Source organism: Musa acuminata, chromosome BXJ1-9 (assembly GCF_036884655.1).
Source record: "Musa acuminata AAA Group cultivar baxijiao chromosome BXJ1-9, Cavendish_Baxijiao_AAA, whole genome shotgun sequence".
Lineage (NCBI taxonomy): Eukaryota > Viridiplantae > Streptophyta > Magnoliopsida > Zingiberales > Musaceae > Musa > Musa acuminata.
This window is the reverse complement of record NC_088335.1, coordinates 1,750,302-1,772,306: the sequence shown is the minus strand read 5'-3', so window position 1 is coordinate 1,772,306 and position 22,005 is coordinate 1,750,302. Positions and strand designations below refer to the sequence as shown.

At 40.6% G+C, this 22,005-nt stretch overlaps 3 protein-coding genes and 1 pseudogene across 4 annotated transcripts; 3 read left to right on the top strand and 1 right to left on the bottom strand.

The window, feature by feature from the left end:
• Window positions 1-225: 225 nt before the first annotated feature.
• On the top strand, window positions 226-7,855 carry LOC103996761 (uncharacterized). 2 transcript variants are annotated; one of them, XM_009417746.3, is made up of 11 exons: window positions 226-731; window positions 1,339-1,479; window positions 3,529-3,668; window positions 4,232-4,431; window positions 4,563-4,841; window positions 4,940-4,998; window positions 5,102-5,138; window positions 5,433-5,504; window positions 5,587-5,737; window positions 6,793-6,936; window positions 7,079-7,855. In XM_009417746.3, the coding sequence occupies exons 2-11, from the start codon at window positions 1,350-1,352 to the stop codon at window positions 7,481-7,483; spliced, it is 1,617 nt and encodes a 538-aa protein (XP_009416021.2). In that variant the 5' UTR covers window positions 226-731; window positions 1,339-1,349; the 3' UTR covers window positions 7,484-7,855. The 2 variants fall into 2 exon arrangements, with proteins under 2 accessions (XP_009416021.2, XP_064937859.1); XM_065081787.1 differs by lacking the exons at window positions 226-731; window positions 1,339-1,479 and having other exon boundaries at window positions 3,527-3,633; window positions 7,079-7,854.
• A 2,043-nt stretch (window positions 7,856-9,898) lies between these two features.
• LOC103997223 (protein SHORT-ROOT-like) lies at window positions 9,899-11,625 on the top strand. The gene has a single exon (XM_009418394.3). It carries the CDS (start codon window positions 10,316-10,318, stop codon window positions 11,543-11,545), a length of 1,230 nt encoding a protein of 409 aa, XP_009416669.2. The 5' UTR covers window positions 9,899-10,315; the 3' UTR covers window positions 11,546-11,625.
• A 2,499-nt stretch (window positions 11,626-14,124) lies between these two features.
• Window positions 14,125-15,353, bottom strand: LOC135592371 (endochitinase EP3-like; annotated as a pseudogene).
• A 3,173-nt stretch (window positions 15,354-18,526) lies between these two features.
• LOC135592373 (B-box zinc finger protein 24-like) lies at window positions 18,527-20,394 on the top strand. Its single transcript, XM_065081786.1, has 4 exons — window positions 18,527-18,683; window positions 18,759-18,990; window positions 19,639-19,944; window positions 20,019-20,394. The coding sequence occupies exons 2-4, from the start codon at window positions 18,808-18,810 to the stop codon at window positions 20,244-20,246; spliced, it is 717 nt and encodes a 238-aa protein (XP_064937858.1). The 5' UTR covers window positions 18,527-18,683; window positions 18,759-18,807; the 3' UTR covers window positions 20,247-20,394.
• The last annotated feature ends 1,611 nt before the right edge of the window (window positions 20,395-22,005 follow it).

Sequence of the window (22,005 nt, the reverse complement as noted above, 5' to 3'; positions counted from 1 at the left end):
CACTGTTCGCTCCACTAAACTCCTCTCTCTCTCTTTCTCTCCCCGAAGAATTAAGGTCAACCGATATGACCCGAAAGTCAAAAGGACCCAACTTCTACGACCGAGCTATTAAAGATTGCACTTGCCGTCATCAAGACAAACTTTCAGGCATCTACTTTTCTTGAAGGAAAAGCTATAAGTATGCACGTATTCTTGGATCTTTGCTGCTCTCGAACGAAGCAAAATATGGTAAAGGAGAAGGATTTGCGTATGCAAGCCGAAAGAAAAGAAGTCTCCTTTTGCTTTCTTTCTTTCTTTGTTCGTGCGTCAAAATTCACACGTTGCAACGGGGAAAGGAATCGTTGAAACACGATCGGACGCAACAAAAAGCAGCTGTTACACGAACTCCAATCTCCGTCGACTTGAATTCTTTTTCTTGGATTTGTTCCTTAGCTAAGAAGATTTGGTGCTGCTTTTGGTTCGGTACATTACCCCATTCCACAAGAAAGGGACGAGTGCTGCTCGGTATATGTACCTGCGCTGCCGTCTCCCACGAGGGAAGACTGGTTCGAGGGGGGTCGTCTCCTACCGTAGTCTCGGCTGATAGGAAGGAAGCGAGTTCCTTTTCTTGGGACTTCATTGTTTGAAGCTTCTGTGAGGAGAGTCTTGTGGCGTCCCATGGTGGCCTTCAAGGAAGACAGGAGCAGATCATTCCATGGCTGAAGTTTGAGAGTGCCAGATATTGACAGTAGGTTAGATTTCTCTTCCTTTTTCCTGCATCATTTTTGCTTCTCGGGGAATTGGAGGGACCATGTTTGCTTAACTAGGAGCATCCAAAATCCAGACCATGTAATGCCTTTCGAAGTTGGCTTTGGTGAAGCTCTGTGTTTTCCTGTTGAGATTTAGATTGAATTAGTCGTAATGCGGTATGATGCTGTTTGGTGTCTCTTCGTTCTTTGGTTCCTCCAATTTTTTACTCGGAGATGGTTGCTGAGATAGGATTTGCAATGAACACAATGCTAACTAATGACCAACTTAGTTGAAATCTCCTTCCGAATGTCGAGATCTGTATGATTTATGGACGGCTTACTTCGATACATGAGGAGATACATCAAGAGATCTGTTTATGCTGGTTTGAATTGCATCTGAAGTATACCTCTGCAAATAAAATTTTAATGTCATCTCACTGATCTTAAATATGAAATGTCAGGAATCATATTGTGTTCATTTTCCTACTAACTTTCTTTACTGTTTATGCTGAATCCTATCCTCATAAAATAAGACACCAATTTCGTTGAGATCATTGCTGATTTGTTTGGATGATGAATGATATAATTTGTTTATGTATATAATTTTCAGAGGTTGCTGAGATGGGCTTGAGAATGTTTTACCACTCTGCAATCTGCCTATGTTCATTAGCTGCTGTCCTGGGCTGTTGCCTAGGAGAAGTCCCAGTTCAAATCACCATCGGGAACGAGGATCTCACTAAAATTGGAACAGGTGAGGCAGAGAATTCTCAACTCAGACCTTCTCATAAATTATTGTGTTATAAGTTTTCATTTTGTAGATTAATGTAGACAGATTAACTATGTATTAGGTTAAGTAGTGCAATCCAGGCGATAAGAACAGTCCATCAGCATGAATCACAATTACCTGTGCAGCAAATAATTCACTGAAGTAAATCTGAAGGACCATGGCCGGGATCAAATTGGACACTGCAAGTACTAATGCCTACCACATAATAATGTGGCACTTTCAGCATTATGGTTCACTGTTTCACCAACGCTATCTTCATTTCTTGAAATGGACTAAATCTAGACCAAATCAGCTAGAAACAGAGATTATGTTTTCTTCTTTGATTCATGCATAATTTAGCCCGATCGAAATTGTGTCCTCCTTCACCATTTGGTCATGCTAGTTGTTCTTATATCATCGTGCCGACAGATGCTGGATTATGTTTTCTTCTTTGATTCATGCATAATTTGGCCTGATCGAAATTGTGTCCTCCTTCACCATTTGGTCATGCTAGTTGTTCTTATATCACCGTGCCGACAGATACTGGATTATGTTTTCTTCTTTGATTCATGCATAATTTGTCCTGATCGAAATTGTGTCCTCCTTCACCATTTGGTCATGCTAGTTGTTCTTATATCACCGTGCCGACAGATGCTGGATTATGTTTTCTTCTTTGATTCATGCATAATTTGGTCTGATCGAAATTGTGTCCTCCTTCACCATTTGGTCATGCTAGTTGTTCTTATATCACCGTGCCGACAGATGCTGGATTATGTTTTCTTCTTTGATTCATGCATAATTTGGCCTGATCGAAATTGTGTCCTCCTTCACCATTTGGTCATGCTAGTTGTTCTTATATCACCGTGCCGACAGATGCTGGATTATGTTTTCTTCTTTGATTCATGCATAATTTAGCCAGATCGAAATTGTGTCCTCCTTCACCATTTGGTCATGCTAGTTGTTCTTATATCACCGTGCCGACAGATGCTGGATTATGTTTTCTTCTTTGATTCATGCATAATTTGGCTTGATCGAAATTGTGTCCTCCTTCACCATTTGGTCATGCTAGTTGTTCTTATATCACCGTGCCGACAGATGCTGGATTATGTTTTCTTCTTTGATTCATGTATAATTTGGCTTGATCGAAATTGTGTCCTCCTTCACCATTTGGTCATGCTAGTTGTTCTTATATCACCGTGCCGACAGATGCTGGATTATGTTTTCTTCTTTGATTCATGCATAATTTAGCCAGATCGAAATTGTGTCCTCCTTCACCATTTGGTTATGCTAGTTGTTCTTATATCACCGTGCCAACAGATGTTGGACTAGAAACAGAGATTATGTTTTCTTCTTTGATTCATGCATAATTTAGCCTGATCGAAATTGTGTCCACCTTCACCATTTGGTCTTGCTATTTGTTCTTATATCACCATGCCGACAGATGCTGGATTATGTTTTCTTCTTTGATTCATGCATAATTTAGCCTGATCGAAATTGTGTCCTCCTTCACCATTTGGTCATGCTAGTTGTTCTTATATCACCGTGCCGACAGATGCTGGACTAGAAACAGAGATTATGTTTTCTTCTTTGATTCATGCATAATTAGCTTGATCGAAATTGTGTCCACCTTCACCGTTTGGTCTTGCTACTTGTTCTTATATCACCATGCCAACAGATGCTGGACTTGATGTGTATGGATGTATCTGCAAAGGTTGCCGGTTCTCAACAGCTTGGCCTGTGCAGGTGGGGATGCACTAGTAGGGACTTAGGAAGTAGGGACCGCTATGATGCTTGATTTTTAAGAACTTCTAGGATGGAAGCTCAACTGTGCTTGTTCATGATAAGCTGAAATGTAGAGTCGAACACTTCTAAACTTGTAAAATTTCTAACAAGCATGGACAGATATCTCATCAATCAGATGGAATGTTATATGTCGGAAAAGTTTTTAGCATGATAAAAGAATGCTTGCATCTTTACATCTACTAATTTGCTTTGAATTGCTCTTATTTCTTTTCCATCTGCCTCTTCTACTAGATGAAAGAATTTTGATTGGCGACGTGAACATCTCTGAACCTGTAAGCGCTTTGTCAGCAAGGACACAGAGAGTTGATCCTTTGAATAGCTTGAAGAAGTACAAAGGTGGCTACAACATCACAAACACACATTACTGGAGTGTAATCTCTCTCTGCCCCCTCCCACATATTCACAATACATAGATCCACAAAATCATCAATTCACATGAAAATACATGCACATCAAGTACTATGTAATTGATCATATATGGCTTATAACTTGGAACTACTCCTATCACTACACAAGATTTCCAACTCCTAACTCTGGCCTATGATTCAGCAAAAAGGGATTTTTATCAACATCCAATTGCAATATTGATGCCAAGTAAAAATAGAAAACTTATACATCATCCAAAAACATTATCATTTTTTAACTTTTTGAAAAATAGCTTATTTCAGCAATTTATTTAACATGCTTTTGTAGAAATCTACTGAAAAATCATTTTTTGACTTTTTCAACTGTAGCTGATTTCAGCATTTTATTTAACTTATATAGAATTTTTTTTTGATCTTGAAAGTTTTCCTAAACTTATGCATGCTCAGTTTACATCATTAAGCTGAAAATTGTCTTCTTTGAGCTGTCTCAACTGTGAAAGTTAATATCACATTAACACTCAATGAGAACAGATAGATGGGGTTTATGACCTTTGTGTATTTTCTTTCAGTCTACAATATATACAGGAAGATATGGATATATCATCGGTGCAATGTGGATTATTGGCGGCCTTGTTTATGCCAGCATTCTTCTTATCACAAGGACTCGTTTTGTCAACAAGGAACCCAAGCACAAGAAGGGATTCCCTTTTTCTGATAAATACTGTGTTTGGCCAATTTTAATTGGGATCATTTTAGCATTCCTAGCCATGTAAGCCTGATTTTTAACAGAAGGCTTCAGTTAGGTGTCTTCTGATGTTATTCTTATCTTGATCTGTGAAGTAATCATATTATTCTTAAGAAGGTTACTTGGAGTAATTGTTGCTAGAAATGTACATGCAGGGTACCATCTGGAATAGTGCTTGGTGGTAGTGCTAAATTCTGTTCAAGAGCCAAAACAATCAAGAACATCATTATGGAAACATCAGAAGAGGCAGCCCAAACGATATACAATGTGACAGGAGCTGTGGAGGCCATGGGAAGGATCACAGAATTCTATGGTGGTTTTAAAGGGTCCAGCTATCTGAATTCCACATCACAAAAGCTTATCAAAAAAGCTTCTAACATACAGAGAAAGGCTGAGACAAGCATGCTCTCGCTCAACAAGGGTATCAAAATATTGTAAGTACCAATCATCAAAGGTTAAAGAGATCGACATAGTACAAGTAGCTTGGCAACCACCATTTCATAATTTCTCATGATGATACAATATTTTGCAGGGAAGCGGTGACCATTACCAGTGTCGTGCTAAATATTGTTGCTGTTCTTGCAGTTCTGGGTAAGCAAGCTAATCTGTACTCCTGTTGCAGTGAGAACCCTCCATTAATCAATTTGTGTTTCTTGAATTGAACTTTCAGTTTTTTCTTTTTTCGGTGTTGCAGCATTAAGGCATCCAAGGCTATACAAAATATTTTATCTGTAAGTCAGCTTGAAACTTGAAAAAGTTTTGTTATATTGTATGCAAAAAAGATTCTGATCTCACTAGAAATTATGACAAAAAAAAAGAAGAAGCAAAAGGCTCATATTTTACCAGATTCTCGATTCCATTTTAGTCGGTTAAATCATTATCATGTGGATCAGTTTACTTGGCAACTTATTATGAACCAATTAAAAAAGAGCATACTTGTAGCAAGCAGTGTACTTGTTGATTTATGATTATGGATCTAATAATTTTTTTTTCCAGAAATCTAAGAAAAATTTGGCTAATGACAGGTTTATCATCCTTTGCTGGTTATTCACATTCCTTTTCTGGATATACTTTGGGCTATATTTCTTTCTTTATGAGTAAGCCATGTTCTTCCTCCATGATTAAATGTTTCCATTATTTCCACGCTATATCTTCAACTTAAGGGAGCAAAATTTCCAGGTTCTCCGGTGATTCCTGTGTGGCTCTTGCTGAATATACGCTAAATCCTCGAAACAGCAACTTAAGCTCAATCATGCCATGCAGTGAGCAATTTTCTGCCAATGCGATGCTACACGATATCCGAGCAGGAATCCATAATACAATTGACCAGGTACCAAAGTTTTAAGATCCTCGGCAGATCATAGGTTCTGATATCGTAAAGTCTAGGACATTGCATTTCATGGATTATTCACATAATTACATTTTGATAAACTGTAGCTTCTGTCACAGGTGTGCTTTATTACCTCAAAAATAGAAAAAGGAAATTATCATTAAACTAGTGAGTAAATTAATATCCATTTCATTGTTTGAATTAAGCTGCTGAAAGCACTAACCAAAGTTTCAGATGCATAATTCAGTTTCCATCCCTAATAATTTCGATTGCAAATCTTGGTATTTTCTTTGTTGTATAGCTATGGAAATTTTGATATACATAATTCTTTGTAATAATCCATGCAAGTTCTTCTTGGCACGCCCTTGGGACCGCGCCAATCAGGTTCTCACCATCAAATTAGTGTACCCCAGTCCATAAGAAAATCAAGAAGCTCAACAAGGGTTTATGAGCAATCATAAAAAGGTTTATCTTAAACTTAAGAAGGATATTTAAGCTGCAATAGTTACATCGACCTTGATTCTTCCTCCTATATCATACCATGATGTGTTTCCTTGAAGGAAGCATCATCAATGGATCCACCTAATAAGTCCAAATTTTAAACTGGAAAATACCAAGATGTGGAACAAACCCTCATTATTTCCCAAGTATTTTTGCAAGCCTTTTTTAACATAACAAGAACAGGCTATTAAGTATGACACAGGTGTAGTATCTACATGACTACATTTTAAGACAAGCACTTACATTCACAGCATAGAGTAGTTAGCTGCTCTAATGTTGAGCTTCAAAAAGTCCACTGATCCCGAGAAGAAGAAGAAGAACCGCTGTTATTTCCCTGAGGAAAGAAAAATTAAGCAGAAGCCATCAAAGAAATATACTTCTCAGGAGAATAAATCGATCAAAAACAATACATCTTTTGCAGAGTTACAAGTCTCAACACATGGAAGTTTGATATCCACCACACAAAATTTATAAAAATTTCATCTTCCTTTTCTTTATTTTTGTGGAACAATGTATTTGCTAAATCTGCAAGTGTCGTACCTGCACAATTGCAGGTGAACAAAAGAATATCGGCTGCAAAGTCACTGCCTCTTCCAGATCTGGAGTTTGTCTGCAATCCTTTTTCAGAATCACCTGACTACTCTTATGAGCCAAAAAATTGTTCTTCCAATACAATTAAAATCGGAGATATTCCTCAGGTAAAATTTTCTCCTTTTGCATCAAATAATACTAGTTCTCATACAGAGATCTAAAATTGAACTGTTCTCCACAATGTTAAGCACTGCCTAGTGTGATCATTATTATTACTCACCATGCTAACTTGTGTTCGACTGTTCCAAGATTTTGAAGAAATATACCTGCATGGCCAATGATCGCGGAGTTTGCAGAGGAGGAGAATTTATATCAGCCAGTGACTTCATGAAAGTGCAAGTTTACACAAGTTCCATGCAGAACATACTCGATGGCTATCCTGGTATAGAACGACTAGCGAATTGCCAATTGGTGAAAGATGCCTCTAAGATCCTCCTGAAAGAATGCAAGCAATTGAAGAATTACGCCTACTTGACGTGGGCAGGGTCGGTGGTTCTATCCATTTTCATGGTCTTTTTTGTTCCGATGTTGATTGTAGAAGCTCATCAACAACAACACAAGCGCCATACTTCTCACTGGTCTGTAGTAAAACCTCAACCAGGGTTGGAAGGCAGTCAAGTGGACATGATAGAAATGGCTTCCATAGAGGTTTGATTGGAACCACAGCAAGTCTCTGAAACTTGTCGTACAGACAGAACGAATTTAGGAGATAAAGGATGAGGGACCAACATGGTTCATAGCGATGAGAGCTTCTTACACTTTCAGAATAAAGAAGGATGGGGCTGAGACAGAGATCCAAAGGGGATTGTCCACCCAAAATAAAGTTTTCTTTTCTTTCCTGTTCTTTTAATGGTTCGGAAAATCCATCCCTGATACACTGTAAAATGTTCTCCTTCTTCTAGACATTTGTCCTCTCCATGAGAGCTTCTTTCACTTTCAGAATAAAGGAGGATGGGGCTGAGACAGAGACCCAAAGGGGATTGTCCACCCAAAATGAATTTTCTTTTCTTTCCTGTTCTTTTAATGGCTCGGAATGGCCATTTACGTATGAAAGGAAGTGAAGAGATGACCTTTTTCCCCTCGATGTTCTGCGCGTTTGCAATCACTGACTGCAAAAGAGCCCATTGCTTATTTGCTGATACTCTTCTGTTCATTGCAGAACTCCTCCAACATGGAGACTCTGAAAGATTCAACACCAGTTTTTAGCTGGAAGAATCATTTGTACCGCTAATTTGCATCTCATGCGGACACATAAGAAGTTTCCAATGTAGGATAAAGATGTACCGAAGAATTGCCAAGGAAAAATCGATCGATCGACGAAAGTGTTAGTTCAACCTCCTTCGTATATTTCTTTTTCGTCTAATAAAATTTAGGATTAATTATAGATTATTCAATATAATTAGTTATTTTTAACCTCTCGATCTCTGTATTTTTAAAAAATTATATTAGAATCTCTATAATTATGAAAGTAAAATATTAAGATCCATTAAAAAAAAATTATTAGAACAATGAGATTAAATATTTTACTTTCGTAAACATAAGAATCTCGATATAACTTTTGAAATTATAGAGATGTAATCTATAATTAACGCTAAAATTTAGTTATTTTGTTTTGCTTTTTTTTTGGTTCATCATATTATTTTCATGCATGTCTCTCTTTTTTATTCTCCTCTGTATAGCTATTTAATGGGCTGTTCAATATTAAGGTTTAGCTGACGTGGATGCTGCACGCCTCGGACAAAAGGATGGGATAACGTGTCGTGGGCCGATAGGAACAGTTTCGGGGCCCACCAGTATTCCTAAGCGTAATAAGATTCGACGTTAAGCCCACGCCGAACGTGTCGAACTCTCCCCCCTCCTCCCTCCAAACAGGTTCACATGTCGATGAACTTTTCATGTGTATTGGGAAGCCAATGATAGGTTCGATCACTCAATAAAGTGGGCCTGCAAGGAAATCACGCAACGCTTTTGCAGAGATCGCATAGCTTTTCAGTACTACGACGACCCACCAAGTGCTGTAGGTATCTCGTGTGTTAAGCTTTCATTAAACTCACGCTGCAGTTGCCACTATCACCTCGCGGACCAACTAAAGCATCCATGGCATCGACCGTGTCAAGCTTTTTGCTTACAAGAAGAGGCACTCGACTTATGTGGCATGACCCGTAAAGTTGAGCCTCGCCCTCCTCACCTTTTTTTTTCTTGGGACATGTTGCGAGCTCCTGCCACGGCAAGGAAAGAGGCTTCCATGGTGCAACAAGCTGCAGAGAATGGTGTGGGCTACAATCCAATAGGCCAAGGAGATGCAATCTCAAAAGGGCGGCGAACGCCTTTCTTCCCTCCCAAGATGGGCTTTTTGGAGCACAAAGTTAGGAGTGAGGAGGAAGCGAGAGTCTTGGTCTTGTCCTCTTCTGCGACCTCATGCATCGATGGTGGCTTTGCTTCTTAGTTACTCCTTCCTTTCTTAATCTCTCGTTCAGGAAGAAGCAACAGGCTTGGTATCGATGGCTAAACAAACATCGTTGACACGCTATATGACCTGTGGCTTTTCTGCTAGTCCTTTAATCTCCCGTTTAGCGAGAAACGATAGTCTCGGCGTCGTCCCCTTCTGCAACTTCATCGAGGGTGAAAAACTTGCTGGGATGCCATGGACTAGCGTTTTAATCCTTCATTTTAATCTCTTGTTTGTTTGTTTGCATGCGTTTGTCTCGTGTTCATCTGCTTGAAAGCGTAGTTTGGATGGAAATCAATACCTCAGGAAGATAACAAGAGAATAAAGGAAGCCTTTTTTTGGTTGGTTCCGTGTGTTTCTATTGTGAGAGGTTTTAGGACCTACGGAGCGTGTACTGCTTTCGCTTTAAAAAGGCGAAGAACTCAACTCGCTAAGTTACATTCATGCTTTGAGCTCTTCTCTGGAATACATCTTTCTTCTTTACCTCTCTAGTGCGCATAAAAGGCGATAAGAACTTTAACCGAGAAAAAAAGATTCGGGGGATGCTTTACCATATATATCAAAGTTATGGCTGTTCGATTCAGAGTGGATATGCCGCAGCTTCCCGCAAAAGGCCACGAACAAGATGCTGGTAAGATGATGAGAATGAGCTGTGTGCTCCACAATTATCGTTAGGATGAGGTAATATGTGTTGTTGTAATTTTCTTCAGCAAGCGCACTTCTCGGACTGCTCTGTCTCTGTGTCCTGTGTCTACGCATCTTCGACATATACTGCAGGAAAGTCTCATCCTGCTGAGGATGACGGATGAAAGTTAATTTCGAGAAAATATTGTGAGATCGTTCTCGAAATAATTATGACGTCGTCGTCATGCAGTCGCTCGATTTAAATAGGATTCGATGCATGAAGATATGTGTTGAACTCACCTTTCGCCGGCATCTCCTTCCTCCTCCTCTCTTTTGTCCCGAACATGAAGCCCGCACCCGGATCTCCCGGCTCGGCCTCCGAAGCTAGCTTTGTCGTATGATCTCCAGAGAAGATGATGCTATCTACAGATAACATGCATAATCCACACCCGCACTACCATCAGATATTTGCTGGCTGCCTGGAACTGGAGCTTGACGATCCGAACGCCACCGAGCGATGGGCCGCGGAACTCCTCCGCGAGTGTGCGACGGCCATCTCGGAGAACGATTCGGGCAAGCTGCATCACCTGCTGTGGATGCTGAATGAGCTCGCATCCCCCTACGGAGACTGCGAGCAGAAGGTCGCATCTTATTTCCTGCAAGCTCTCTTCTGCAAAGCGACTGAGCTGGGAGAGCACTGCTACAAGACGTCGTTGGCGGTGGCAGAAAGGTGCCACTCCTTCGAGTCGACGAGGAAGGTCATCCTCAAGTTTCAAGAGGCGAGCCCTTGGACCACGTTCGGTCACGTAGCATCCAACGGCGCCATCTTGGAGGCGTTCGATGGAGAAGCGAAGCTCCATATAATCGATATCAGCAACACCTACTGCACTCAGTGGCCGACGTTGCTGGAGGCCTTGGCCACCCGGAACGACGACACGCCACACCTGAGGCTAACCGTCGTTGCGACGGTGGGCATGGGCGGATCGGTCATGGACGAGATAGGGCTGCGGATGGAGAAGTTCGCGAGGTTGATGGGGGTGCCATTCCAGTTCCATGTGATACGTAATTTGACGCGACTGGATGAGCTCAAGTACGAGGAGTTCGGGCTGCGGGAGGGCGAAGCGGTGGCGGTGAACTGCGTCGGGGCCTTGCGGCGCGTCAGCGTCGAAGAGAGAGACGCCTTCGTCGGCATGCTGAGCAGGTTACGGCCGCGGGTGGTCACGGTGGTGGAGGAGGAGGCCGACTTCACGAGCTGCAAGGGTGAGTTCGTGAGCTGCTTCGAGGAGTGCTTGAGGTTCTACACCATGTACTTCGAGATGCTGGAGGAGAGCTTTGCACCCACTAGCAACGAGAGACTGGCACTGGAACGGGAGTGCTCTAAGAGCATCGTGAGTGTTCTGGCTTGCGATGGCCATGATAGCGGAGACTGCGAGAGAAGGGAGAAAGGGAGACAGTGGTGCGAACGACTGATGGAATCCTTCTCGCCGAGCACCTTCAGCGACGACGTCGTCGATGATCTGAACGCATTGTTGAGGCGGTATCGCGCAGGGTGGTCGCTCGTGCCGGCAGAAGGAGACGCCTCAGGTCTCTACCTGACATGGAAGCAGGAACCGGCCGTGTGGGCTTGTGCCTGGAAACCTTAGAATGAGGTTGATTGATCTCTTTGTCGATGTCGTTGCCATGTTTATGATGAATCCTTTAGTGCTTTTGTAGTTTTCTGCTAGTTTTTGGGTTTCTTCTCCATTTCTGGAGCTGCATCATTGCACTTGAGACGCAAAATGGTTGACCTCAGGAAGAGGGCGAGGAATTCATGCCTGTGATCTTCTCAGCTAACATGAACACCCTTCTTCCTGGTAAAAGAAGTGATCAGTGTGCTCTTGACCAGATTATTGTGGTCCGGATTTAGTGGGAATAATTCAGAAAAATTAATATTGCATGGTGAAATCTCTTCAACAAGACATCCACCTCAGGACAGCCTAGTCTTCATCCTCGGTTGGCATGCACTCCCTTGGTTGATGCAAGAAGAGAGAAACCAGTGGTAGAATATTTCTCCTATTGGAGTTGCATTATAGCAGCTAAGGTTTTGACAAGAACTCTTTAGTTCTTAGAGAATCAAGGAGTCATTTATCTCTTAGTTCATGCAAAATAAAAGAAACCAGTAGAATATTTCCCTTGCTGGAGTTGTCAGTGCAATAGCTAAGATTTTAGCAACAACTCAAACTAGTTTATGTGTTGAATCATTCATCTCTCTGCTCATGCAAAAAGAAAGAAATTGGTGAAATGTTTCTCCAACTGGAGTTGCACTATAACACTAGTTCTTTCCTTGGTTCATGTAAAACGAAAGAAACAGTAAAATACTTCATCAACTGGAGCTGTATTGTCATGGTTAAGATTGCAGAAAGACTTCTAGTTCTTAGGGAAGGAGTCCTTCATGCCTCAGTTCATGCAAAAAGAGTGAAATCAGTAGTATCAACCCCAAACAGGACTCTTCTCAAATAAACACCACTGACTGAAGCTTGCTGCAAACATTGAAGTAGGTAAGTTCGAATATGTGATCACTGGAACACAGGACTCCCATCCCTCTATTGTTGTGATTTGGCTTTTGCAGTCATGATCTGCTTTTGTAGGAAGCTTTGACATGAAAGCACCAATTAACAAAGAAAAATCCTCAAAAAAAAGAAAAAGATGTAAGTCTCAGTTTTGGTGGTATGCCTTCCCAAAGCATTTCACTGAAGAATCAAGTGTAGTAGTGAATGCCTTTCAGAAGGTAAATGACTACTATTGCAGTCCTAAAATCAAGTTTTCCATGCTTGGGTTACTGCAATAGTCAAGTCTTGTGTTACTAATCTCAAACCACTCAAACAGGTTGATGATTCACATGCTACAGATAAAAAAAAAATTTAATAGGATTTCCTAGACAAATTCAAACCAGGTTGAGGAACTTGGGTGAAATCCATGAGCCATTTTAGAAGAATTGGCTCACACATCGTCTGATACATTTGTTGTTTCAGAATCTTATGGATGATAGATTTTGCCAAAGAAGAACACTTGCAATTGCCTAGAGCTATTTTTCATAGGATCCTAATATGTTATTAATATTGTTTGGAGAATGCTTTGGTAAATCAGGGTTGTGTACATGGATGAATGTGGAGGATAAAGACGAAGATCCAAAACCGACACTAGAAAAATAAAAGAGTAAAAAACAAAGGGATCGAAGAAGAAACATATCGCAATTTTCTTTTCGCTGACGACGAAGAAAAGAAAATGTAAATGGACCCTTCTCTAATCAATTTATACTCCAAACCACAAACTACCTAATTCAAAGGACAACCTTGACTTTACAAAGTATCATTCCTCTAATACCTGTGTTATGTATTAATCTTTTCTTGCGATAACTCCAGTGAATATTCTAAACTATTTTAGTCATTGCCAATTCATTTGTATAATATTCAAAGAGGTCAGAGACTTACATGGTTAGATGGTCCAAAACATCTCACCTAATATCTCAGAAGCAGAGTATGGAGATATCCATTTATACCATGCTGGGAACAAGTGAATCATCACTAGCAACCAAAGGGGAAGTGTAAATGTTAAGAATACAAGACTATAAACAATGTCATATTAATTTTTGATTCAAAACTTAGTTAGATCATGCTTATAAGAAATTATACACATCCAATTAATTCAAGTTTCATGTGTCAAGCTGAGTCATCTACTACCCATATAAGAGGCGAAGTATTATAAATCATGTCTTATCTAAAGTCTTCAACTTTTAGATGGAATGATACTGATAAAAGATTAAAAATACACAAGAATTTTTTTTTATCAGTGATTCTGATGCATAAAATAGAACTAAATAGGTACACTATCATCAATCTGGACTTAAGCATTAGCTCGGTTTCAACCACACTTTTATTTTCAGTAACCATAAAATAAATCAATCCACCAAATCAAAAGTACGTAAATAACATAATTGATTATATGACTGATCAATGCTTAAGAGAGAAATATTCCAACAAAATTACAGGATAAAATACGCGAAACCTTCATCACTAGGTGTCAAATCCATGAACAACACTCACCATTCGACTCGATGAGATAATTGACCTATTAATTTATGGAACTAGAACTATTGATCCAAAATATCTAAACATCGATTAACATCGGTATACCCATCAAGCATTTATAAAACAGTAACACAATATCGAATTGACTCATTGAATTGTGAAGTCTAAACACTCAATTGACACAAAACACTCAAATATAAATTACACTCAAAATTAACAATAATGCACACATAAAGTTCGTTTAGATTAATTTAATTATTTTTCTTTCAACGTAGAACTAAACAGGAGATGTTACACAACACTTCAACTCTACTAGTAGAAGATGCGTCATTAGTTAATGAGAATGGAGAAGGCTGAGGATAAGTTCAAGTACCACAGTGTAGATTGCTCCCAAGCTTACTTGTGCTCGTTGTGTGTGGTGTGTAGATGTACCAGAGAAGCAATCAGCAAGTGAGGTCACTGCCGGCGTCGACGCCAAGCTGGCTACAGTAGTCCTTGTAGTATCCAACACGAGCATTCGCCGTCGTCGGGTTCTTGCCATCGCACTCCAAATCGCCATTGATTGCTCTAATGGTGGCTCCAAAACCCTGGCCGGAAGTTATGAGCGAGTGGCAGGTGTTCATCCAAAACCATAATGCAGTCTTGAAGGAGTCGACGGCCACGGTTTCCGGTGATCTGAGGCCGTCGAACCCGATGCTTTCGCCGGCAGCGCCGTAGTTATAGTTCCATGACAGCTGAATGGGGCCGCGGCCGTAGTAGCTCTTCCCCGAGACACATGGGTACTCGGTGTTGGCCTCGTCGCACTAGTCCCTGGATGCGCCGTCGATCTCTTCTATGTAGCAGAAATCTACGTGTAATTGCAAGGAATGCATCTGTCAGAAACCCGCAAAGTCAAACCAGGATTCTTCTGCAGACAACGTGTTTGCTTTTATGTCCAACAGAGAGGATGATGTTTCCATGAGGAAGCTGTGCAGGTCAAGAACTTACGCCCGGTTTCGTGCGTGATGTGCGCGAAGAAGGCGGCAATCTCCCGCTTGGAGTCGTCGGTCGTCCCGACGTGGCCGAAACTCGTGTAGGAGCTGGCCGCGGTCAAGAAGGCGTCGCGCTTGTAGAAACTCTTGCCAGCGCATCCTCTGTCAGCCTGGCTGATGATCCCGTCGAAGAAGCTCTGCGTCACGATACGGGCGACGGGGACGTCGTCGGGGCGAGGAGAAGCCTCGCACGGCCCGGAGTGGCACCCGGCGCCGCAGTAGCCGTTGCCGGTGCCGCAGTAGCCCCAGCTGCTGCAGCAAAGGTCGGGGGAGCAACCGCAGTTTTGGGTGGTGGCGATGATGATCCCGGCTCAACGGAGGCGTAGCAGAAGCATCATTTTGTAACGATCTGAGGTTGGAAGAAATAAGGCGAGGGCTGGATACGTGAACGTTAGGTGCATATGTTATAATGGAAATGAATTTTATTAAAACTAATTTATTTCGTTTTTTTTTTTTTTGGGTCTAAAGTCATTCTAAGTATTGTAAAATAAATTTAAATAAAAATAAGGTTGAATTTTCGGAAAAAAAAAATAATTTACAAGCATAGCATCCTAATTTTTTTTAAAAACTATATAGCATATTATTGTGTAAAAAAACTAATTTTCTCCTACCTCCGCTACACCGTCGTCACCTCCCCTCTTTTTTGTCATGCTAGATTTGTTATCGACTCTTCGGCTCACATCAAACTTGTCTTACTTTCACTTGAGGAAGGATGGGGCTTTTATTGTCATTACGTGATGAAGGGGTATGATAACTATAGCACCTCTCATCGTTCTTGTTCGCAGCCCTTATGTATTAGAGACGGTCTAGTGGAGTTGCCATTGTCGCCCGCTGCATAGGGGCGGAGGCGATGAGTTTGGTGAGAGCCAGGGGCAAAGGTGACAATAACTTCGATAGGACAAAGGAGAGGGGAGGCAATGCATAAGGTGGAGGTGGCTCTTACCAAACTTTTGAAAGTTTATGAAAAAAAATGATCATTTATGAAAAAAAAAGCTCTATGATAATTTTTGAAAGTTGGAACACTCTACAAAAATTTAGCAAAGATAGAGATTTTTTTCTAAAAATTCACCCCAAAAATAATATTAAAATATAAAAAATACTATTTGTAAATTTTTTATTATTTACAACCCAAATGTTAAGTTCTTTAAATATTTCTAAATTATTCTTTTGAAAATAGATATATATGCCCTTAATTTATAACTTAATTCTAATAAAGTTTTTTCACTCATTATCTATAACCTCTTTTTTTTTTCTTCTTCTTCTTCTCCTCTTAATCTTTGAAGATGATATAAAAAGACAAAAAAAAAAAGATAGATGATGAAATGAGAGATAGTTTTAAATCTTTATAAACTGTCCACTGGAGTACTCGCTTTTGGGAGAGCCTACGATAATAGATTGTGCAAGCGGGAGTTGTGAGGAAGGAAACAAAAGAAAAAGAGAAGAATAAAAACAGAATTAAAGAGACTATAAATAGTAATATATTATTTTATTAAAATTTTAAAAAATTATGAATAGTAAGAATGAGGCTTTTAATAATAATCTTCTAAAATATTGGTTTAGTAATGATTTAATTAAAAAAATTGAACTCTTATTAGTCAACTATATACACCCAAAATATTGGTTTGTGATATATCATATGTACTTACAAGAGTTAATGGTTCCAATCTCATCCGATAATTTCTTTTTTGATAATTAGAATATTTGTCTAATTATACGATCCAAATCCAAATTGACGATTTGAAATTACACCTAAGATATTAGTCTAAAACTTTATCTAATAAATTTTTATGCATTATGATGATGATATATCAGATCCACTTATTTGTTATTTATTCTGCATAAAATCTGCATTCTAAATTACTATGCATTCCAAGGAAAGGACATGAACTGACACAGGTAGTTGCCGTGTTGAATCTTTCAAAAGAGTAACTTTGACTAAAGACTTCATGACATGCTCATTGATTGATTCATGCACCGAACTTTGCGGTGTCAACAAGTCTAAGAACATTGTTGTGACAGAGATGCATGATCGAATCGGTCAAAAGACTATGCATCTTACCAGTCCAATTTGCAGATACGATACCAAAACTATGAGATTTTTAACTTACTTCTCATCTTGTTTGTCTTGGTATTGTCATCAAGCTCTTCCTTCACTTCTGCAATCGCATACTTGTCTCTGCGTTCACAGGAATCAAGGCTTGTTTGGTCACAACTCCTAAGAATATTTGGGTTAGGAGTAAGAGATGCGGTCAATGCTGCTTCCTGCTTCGATCCAGTCTGTGAAGGTCATCACTTTTGTGTCATGGAGAAAAAGGGAGGAGATGATGAAGTCAGAACTGCCAAAGCACACTTCCAGTGCAATAGAACCAATCATAGAGGAAACAAATGCAGATTTTACTACATGTCAGTTTGATCTTACATGGAACAGCAGTTGCAGTGATGCTATTCTATTTAGGGAGACATGATTGAGTGCTAGGAAAGAAATTGAGTTGCACTTCTGCAAGTGTAATCAAGTGCAGAGCAATCAATCAATCCCTGTTGCATGCACAAGTAGACACAAATTTAGGCCACCCAAATGGAAGATATTATTCCAAGCTCAGGAAAACTCTTGGGAGAGATGAGTGCACCTTCTTCGTCACAAGTTGCAGCCTACTCATCACTTCTTTCCAAAGAGAGCCAGCCACAAAGCCAGTTCATATCCAAGCATTCAATACATTTTGGCTGGACTTTGGTGTGGCCTGTTCACAGAGCTCAGAAGCTCCATGTCACTGTGGATTCTTGAAGATGACAGAGATGGCCACTTCTTCCTTGCAGGCGTGGCAAGAAAGGCTTGTTCAGTGACCTTGGTATTGAGCACCACATAACAAAACCAATCATGAAGTCTTGAACTGCTGAGGAAGATGAGCAGGCTGCTGAGGAACAAGGGCCACAAGAACAGCCATCCTAAGCTGCCGAGGAAGTTTCTTGAACTGCTTGAATCCATTGATAGATCATCACTCGAGTTCCCCCAATCATGGCACAACAATGGCTGGGCCAGAATCCAAAAAATTTGTGGAGAACAAGTTGAACAATCCATTGCATGATTACCAGCAAACTATGTGGAGTTTGCATCAGAAGGCTTGCCCAGTTGAACTGCCATAATCCATCATTTGGAGTGCTGACAACTGTGTTTGGATTGAAATATCTATGCCAAACATGTGATTGTGTAGCTTGCAATTGATCCTCTGCTTTGAATTATCAACTATATGAGCACCACATATTGCTGCTTCCTTGAAATCATTATGCAATCATTCCAAAAGATCTCTGCAACTAAGAAAGATTTATATGGATCTCCAATCCAGTGACCACAATCTAGAACCCTAGATATCACTACAGTCTCTCCACACCCCAGGTGGTAAGATCTCCCTCCAATCCTTGTCAAGAAGAATCTTGTGATTGGCAGTGCAGGTTGGCTGCCGGACTTGGACAAGAGATGAGGTGTCTGTCCATAGTCCAAACACTAATTAAGTGTGGCAAAGAAAGAGAAACCACAAGTTCCCCAAACCACCCACAGCCGTCACTTGGCCAATCTTAAACCAAGCAATGCATCACCAGTAGGACTGGTCCTCCATCTCTCCATTTGAACGCCTCACTGTCATTGGGCTTCCTCTACCTTCTTCCATTTTGTTGGTCTTTTGACGAAGGTATGTCCTCGCCGAGCCTCGCCGAGGAGCAGATCTCTTAGGACTCTCTGGTTTTGATGTCATGCTGTTGCGTAGGACACCTTGAAGCCTGCGCAGGAGGAGGAGGAAGACAAAAGAGAGAGAGATGAAGATCCAGTGCGATGTGTGCGAGAAGGCACCGGCGGCGGTGATATGCTGCGCCGACGAGGCCGCTCTTTGCCCGAGCTGCGACGTCGAGGTCCACGCAGCCAACAAGCTCGCCAGCAAGCATCAGAGGCTTCGCCTCGAGTGCCTCCCCAACGGCCTCCCTCGCTGTGACATCTGCCAAGTAATCTGTCTCTCTCTCTCTCTCTCTCTCTCTCTCAGGCACTGCTTCCTCTCATATAGATGGTAGACTCCCAATTTTAATGCCTTGCTTGTGCTTCCACATCATTATGAGTCTTTCTTTTCATGTAAAACAACAGGTAGAAACGCATGCATCTCCTGCTATATTCTCCTTCTTGGGCTATGAAACCACATACAGATCTCTTCCACGCAGTAACCTTGTGATATAAGAATTTGCACTTTAGGAAATTGCATGATTGATTCTACAATCAATTAGTTAGAGAAAAACAATCCTTTGTTTGAATTTGAACCAGAAACTTAATTGATGAAAACCATTCTCCCTAAGGTTAGGAGGCTCGAGAAGTCAATCAACATAGGACTTTAGTTCATTTAATTCAAGGGACATATAGATGATAAAGTCACACAGAATACAATGACCTAAAGATATAATATCCTCATGAGCTATTCATGAGAAATGTCTCCTTATGTCCAAGTAAATATGCATTTTGTGCACTTCACTTTCAGACAATTTCCTAGTTAAGTGGAAGAAACGAGTGGTATGCTTCTCTTTGCCAACATTCCAAGAACATCAACATGTAGAGTATGTGATGCTCCACATCCTTTCTTCTTTCTCTTTCAATATCTTTGCTAGGAGAAAGCAGCTTTCATCTTCTGCGTCGAGGACAGAGCCCTGTTTTGCCGGGACTGTGATGAACCTGTTCATGTCGCTGGTACCCTTTCCGGCAACCACCAGCGTTATTTAGCTACTGGAATCCGTGTGGCCGTAAGTAAGATGTGCGACAAGGACCTAAAGGACAACACTGAACCACCACGCCATGGACCGCCCTTGATTGCAACAAAAGTTCCTGCAACACAACAGAGCACACCATCATTCATGCATTCTGCATGGGCTGTTGATGAGTTCCTTCAGCTTTCAGACCAAGAAATTGGTGAAAAGGTATGATATGTCGATTTACTTCTATTTAAAGTAGTTCACATAAGATGGTCATACTCTGATCCAACCTGTTCCAGGAGTCTCCTGTTGGATTTGGAGAGTTGGAATGGTTTGCAGACATTGGTCTTTTCCATGATGAAACGCCAAAGGGTGCCCAAGCAGCAGCTCAAGTTCCTGAACTCCCTACATCACAAGCAAGCAACACAGGTTTCCACAAGGCTAACAAACATGGCACAACATTCAAGAAGCCTAGGCTTGAGATATCTGATGATGAGGAATACTTCACTGTCCCTGATATTGGATAAAGCTTAATGTTTCATTGCCTAAAATATTATACTTACGTTTTGGTGAGGACACAGAGACAGATGCTTAAATCTATTTACATTTCCATGGAAAATATGGATAGATTTATGATCAGTTGCTATAAACAACTATATTTAAGCTTGCTTTGCACGTTCTTATCGCTCTTAGAATTGCCAATAACACACTTGATGACTTCTTGCAATTTCAGTATTAGCTTGTCAAACTATCTCCTGAACAGCATATATTCATTCATTAGATGTGCATTTTTTTCTTCTTTGATAAACTCCCAGTAGACAGAGTGTGAGAATGACCAATAAGTTCTGCTGCAAATTGATCCTAAAACTCATCCTAAAAGCTAATCGACCATCAAGATTCTTTAACTTCAGAAAAATCTATCAGTAAGAAACCAGAGGTCCTCAATGTAGCTTTTTCTGTGCCCCCTCAATCATTGCTTCCGTACTGTCATGAGCTTGGAGGCAGTAAGAAACCAAATAGAGTTTCTCAAATGAAGGCAGTGAAACTGAATTTTTAGTGTCAAATTCAGTGTTCTTACACACAGTTCACATCAACAATTCAAAACTTTCTATAGGAAGCAGCTTTATGCTAGTGGATAAACTATTGTTCCTATCAATATGCCATCGACTTTGCAGGAAGGCTTAGTTTAGAGCAGGCAAATTGTGAAAAGGCTCTGACTTCAAATTTGATGATTTACCACAGTCACTCCTACATATAATGTAAATGCTACTTTTTCACATCTTTTGGATCTGTTCTCCATGCTTCAGCTTATCTGAATGCTTGGGCACCGAGACTTGGGTATCATTCTTGAAGACCATGAATCCACTGCATGGTTGTTGGTGATGACTAATGTAAATATCCCTTTTAAAATATGGATCGAAATCCAACAAAAGAATGATCCTATGATAGTTGTCATACTGAATGAATGCTTCTTCTCTATCCAGATCCAATATATTGAGGAGACTCTTTTAAGGATTTACTGAGATTACATACTCTTAACCTCACATGCTGCACCTATATCTGGTTCTACGTGCTCTAATAACTAATGTTTTCAATTGATTAACTTATAGGTAAAATTTCCTCATCCTTTGTCGTTCAATCCTCCAAATAAGGTCTGCCTTGTGCTGGAGTAGGTCCAATCCTTTAAAAAAGGAACCTTTTTCCTGATTCCTACTCCTAATGAAAGTTCTTATGCTTTGCAATCTCTGGGTCCTGTAATTCTTCCTTCTCTAATGCTCAATATCAATGCAACGGAAAAGAACACGAAGATCCCACACATGTATTGTTCGCAGCTGGATCAATCGAGCAAGCAAACAAAGAAGAAAGAAAAAACAAATCGCAAAGGTATCATACTGATTCGTGGAGGCGGCGGCAGATGGATGTGCAGCGCTCCCGAGGGATCCGAGCTGGACCTTCACCTCGAACTTTCTCTCAACGATAACATCGCTTCCTGTCTCGTGCGCTACTCCTCTGCCGAGGGTTTTTGTTGCTTCCTCCGAAGAACCAACCGCCTTCTGGGTTACGAAGGCGATAGCGACGACAGCTTCGTATTCGATGAAGGTTGATTTGGGGTATAGAAGGTCCCAATTTGATGGAATTTAGGGTGCAACCGATGAAATAACTGGCATTGATTGAAGTCCAATCGAAGATTAGAATGTCCAATTTGGGGGTAGTAAACTAGACTTGTAATAAATAGGTTAATTGGATACACAGAATTAGGTTAGAAATTGACACAATTAGGTTCAA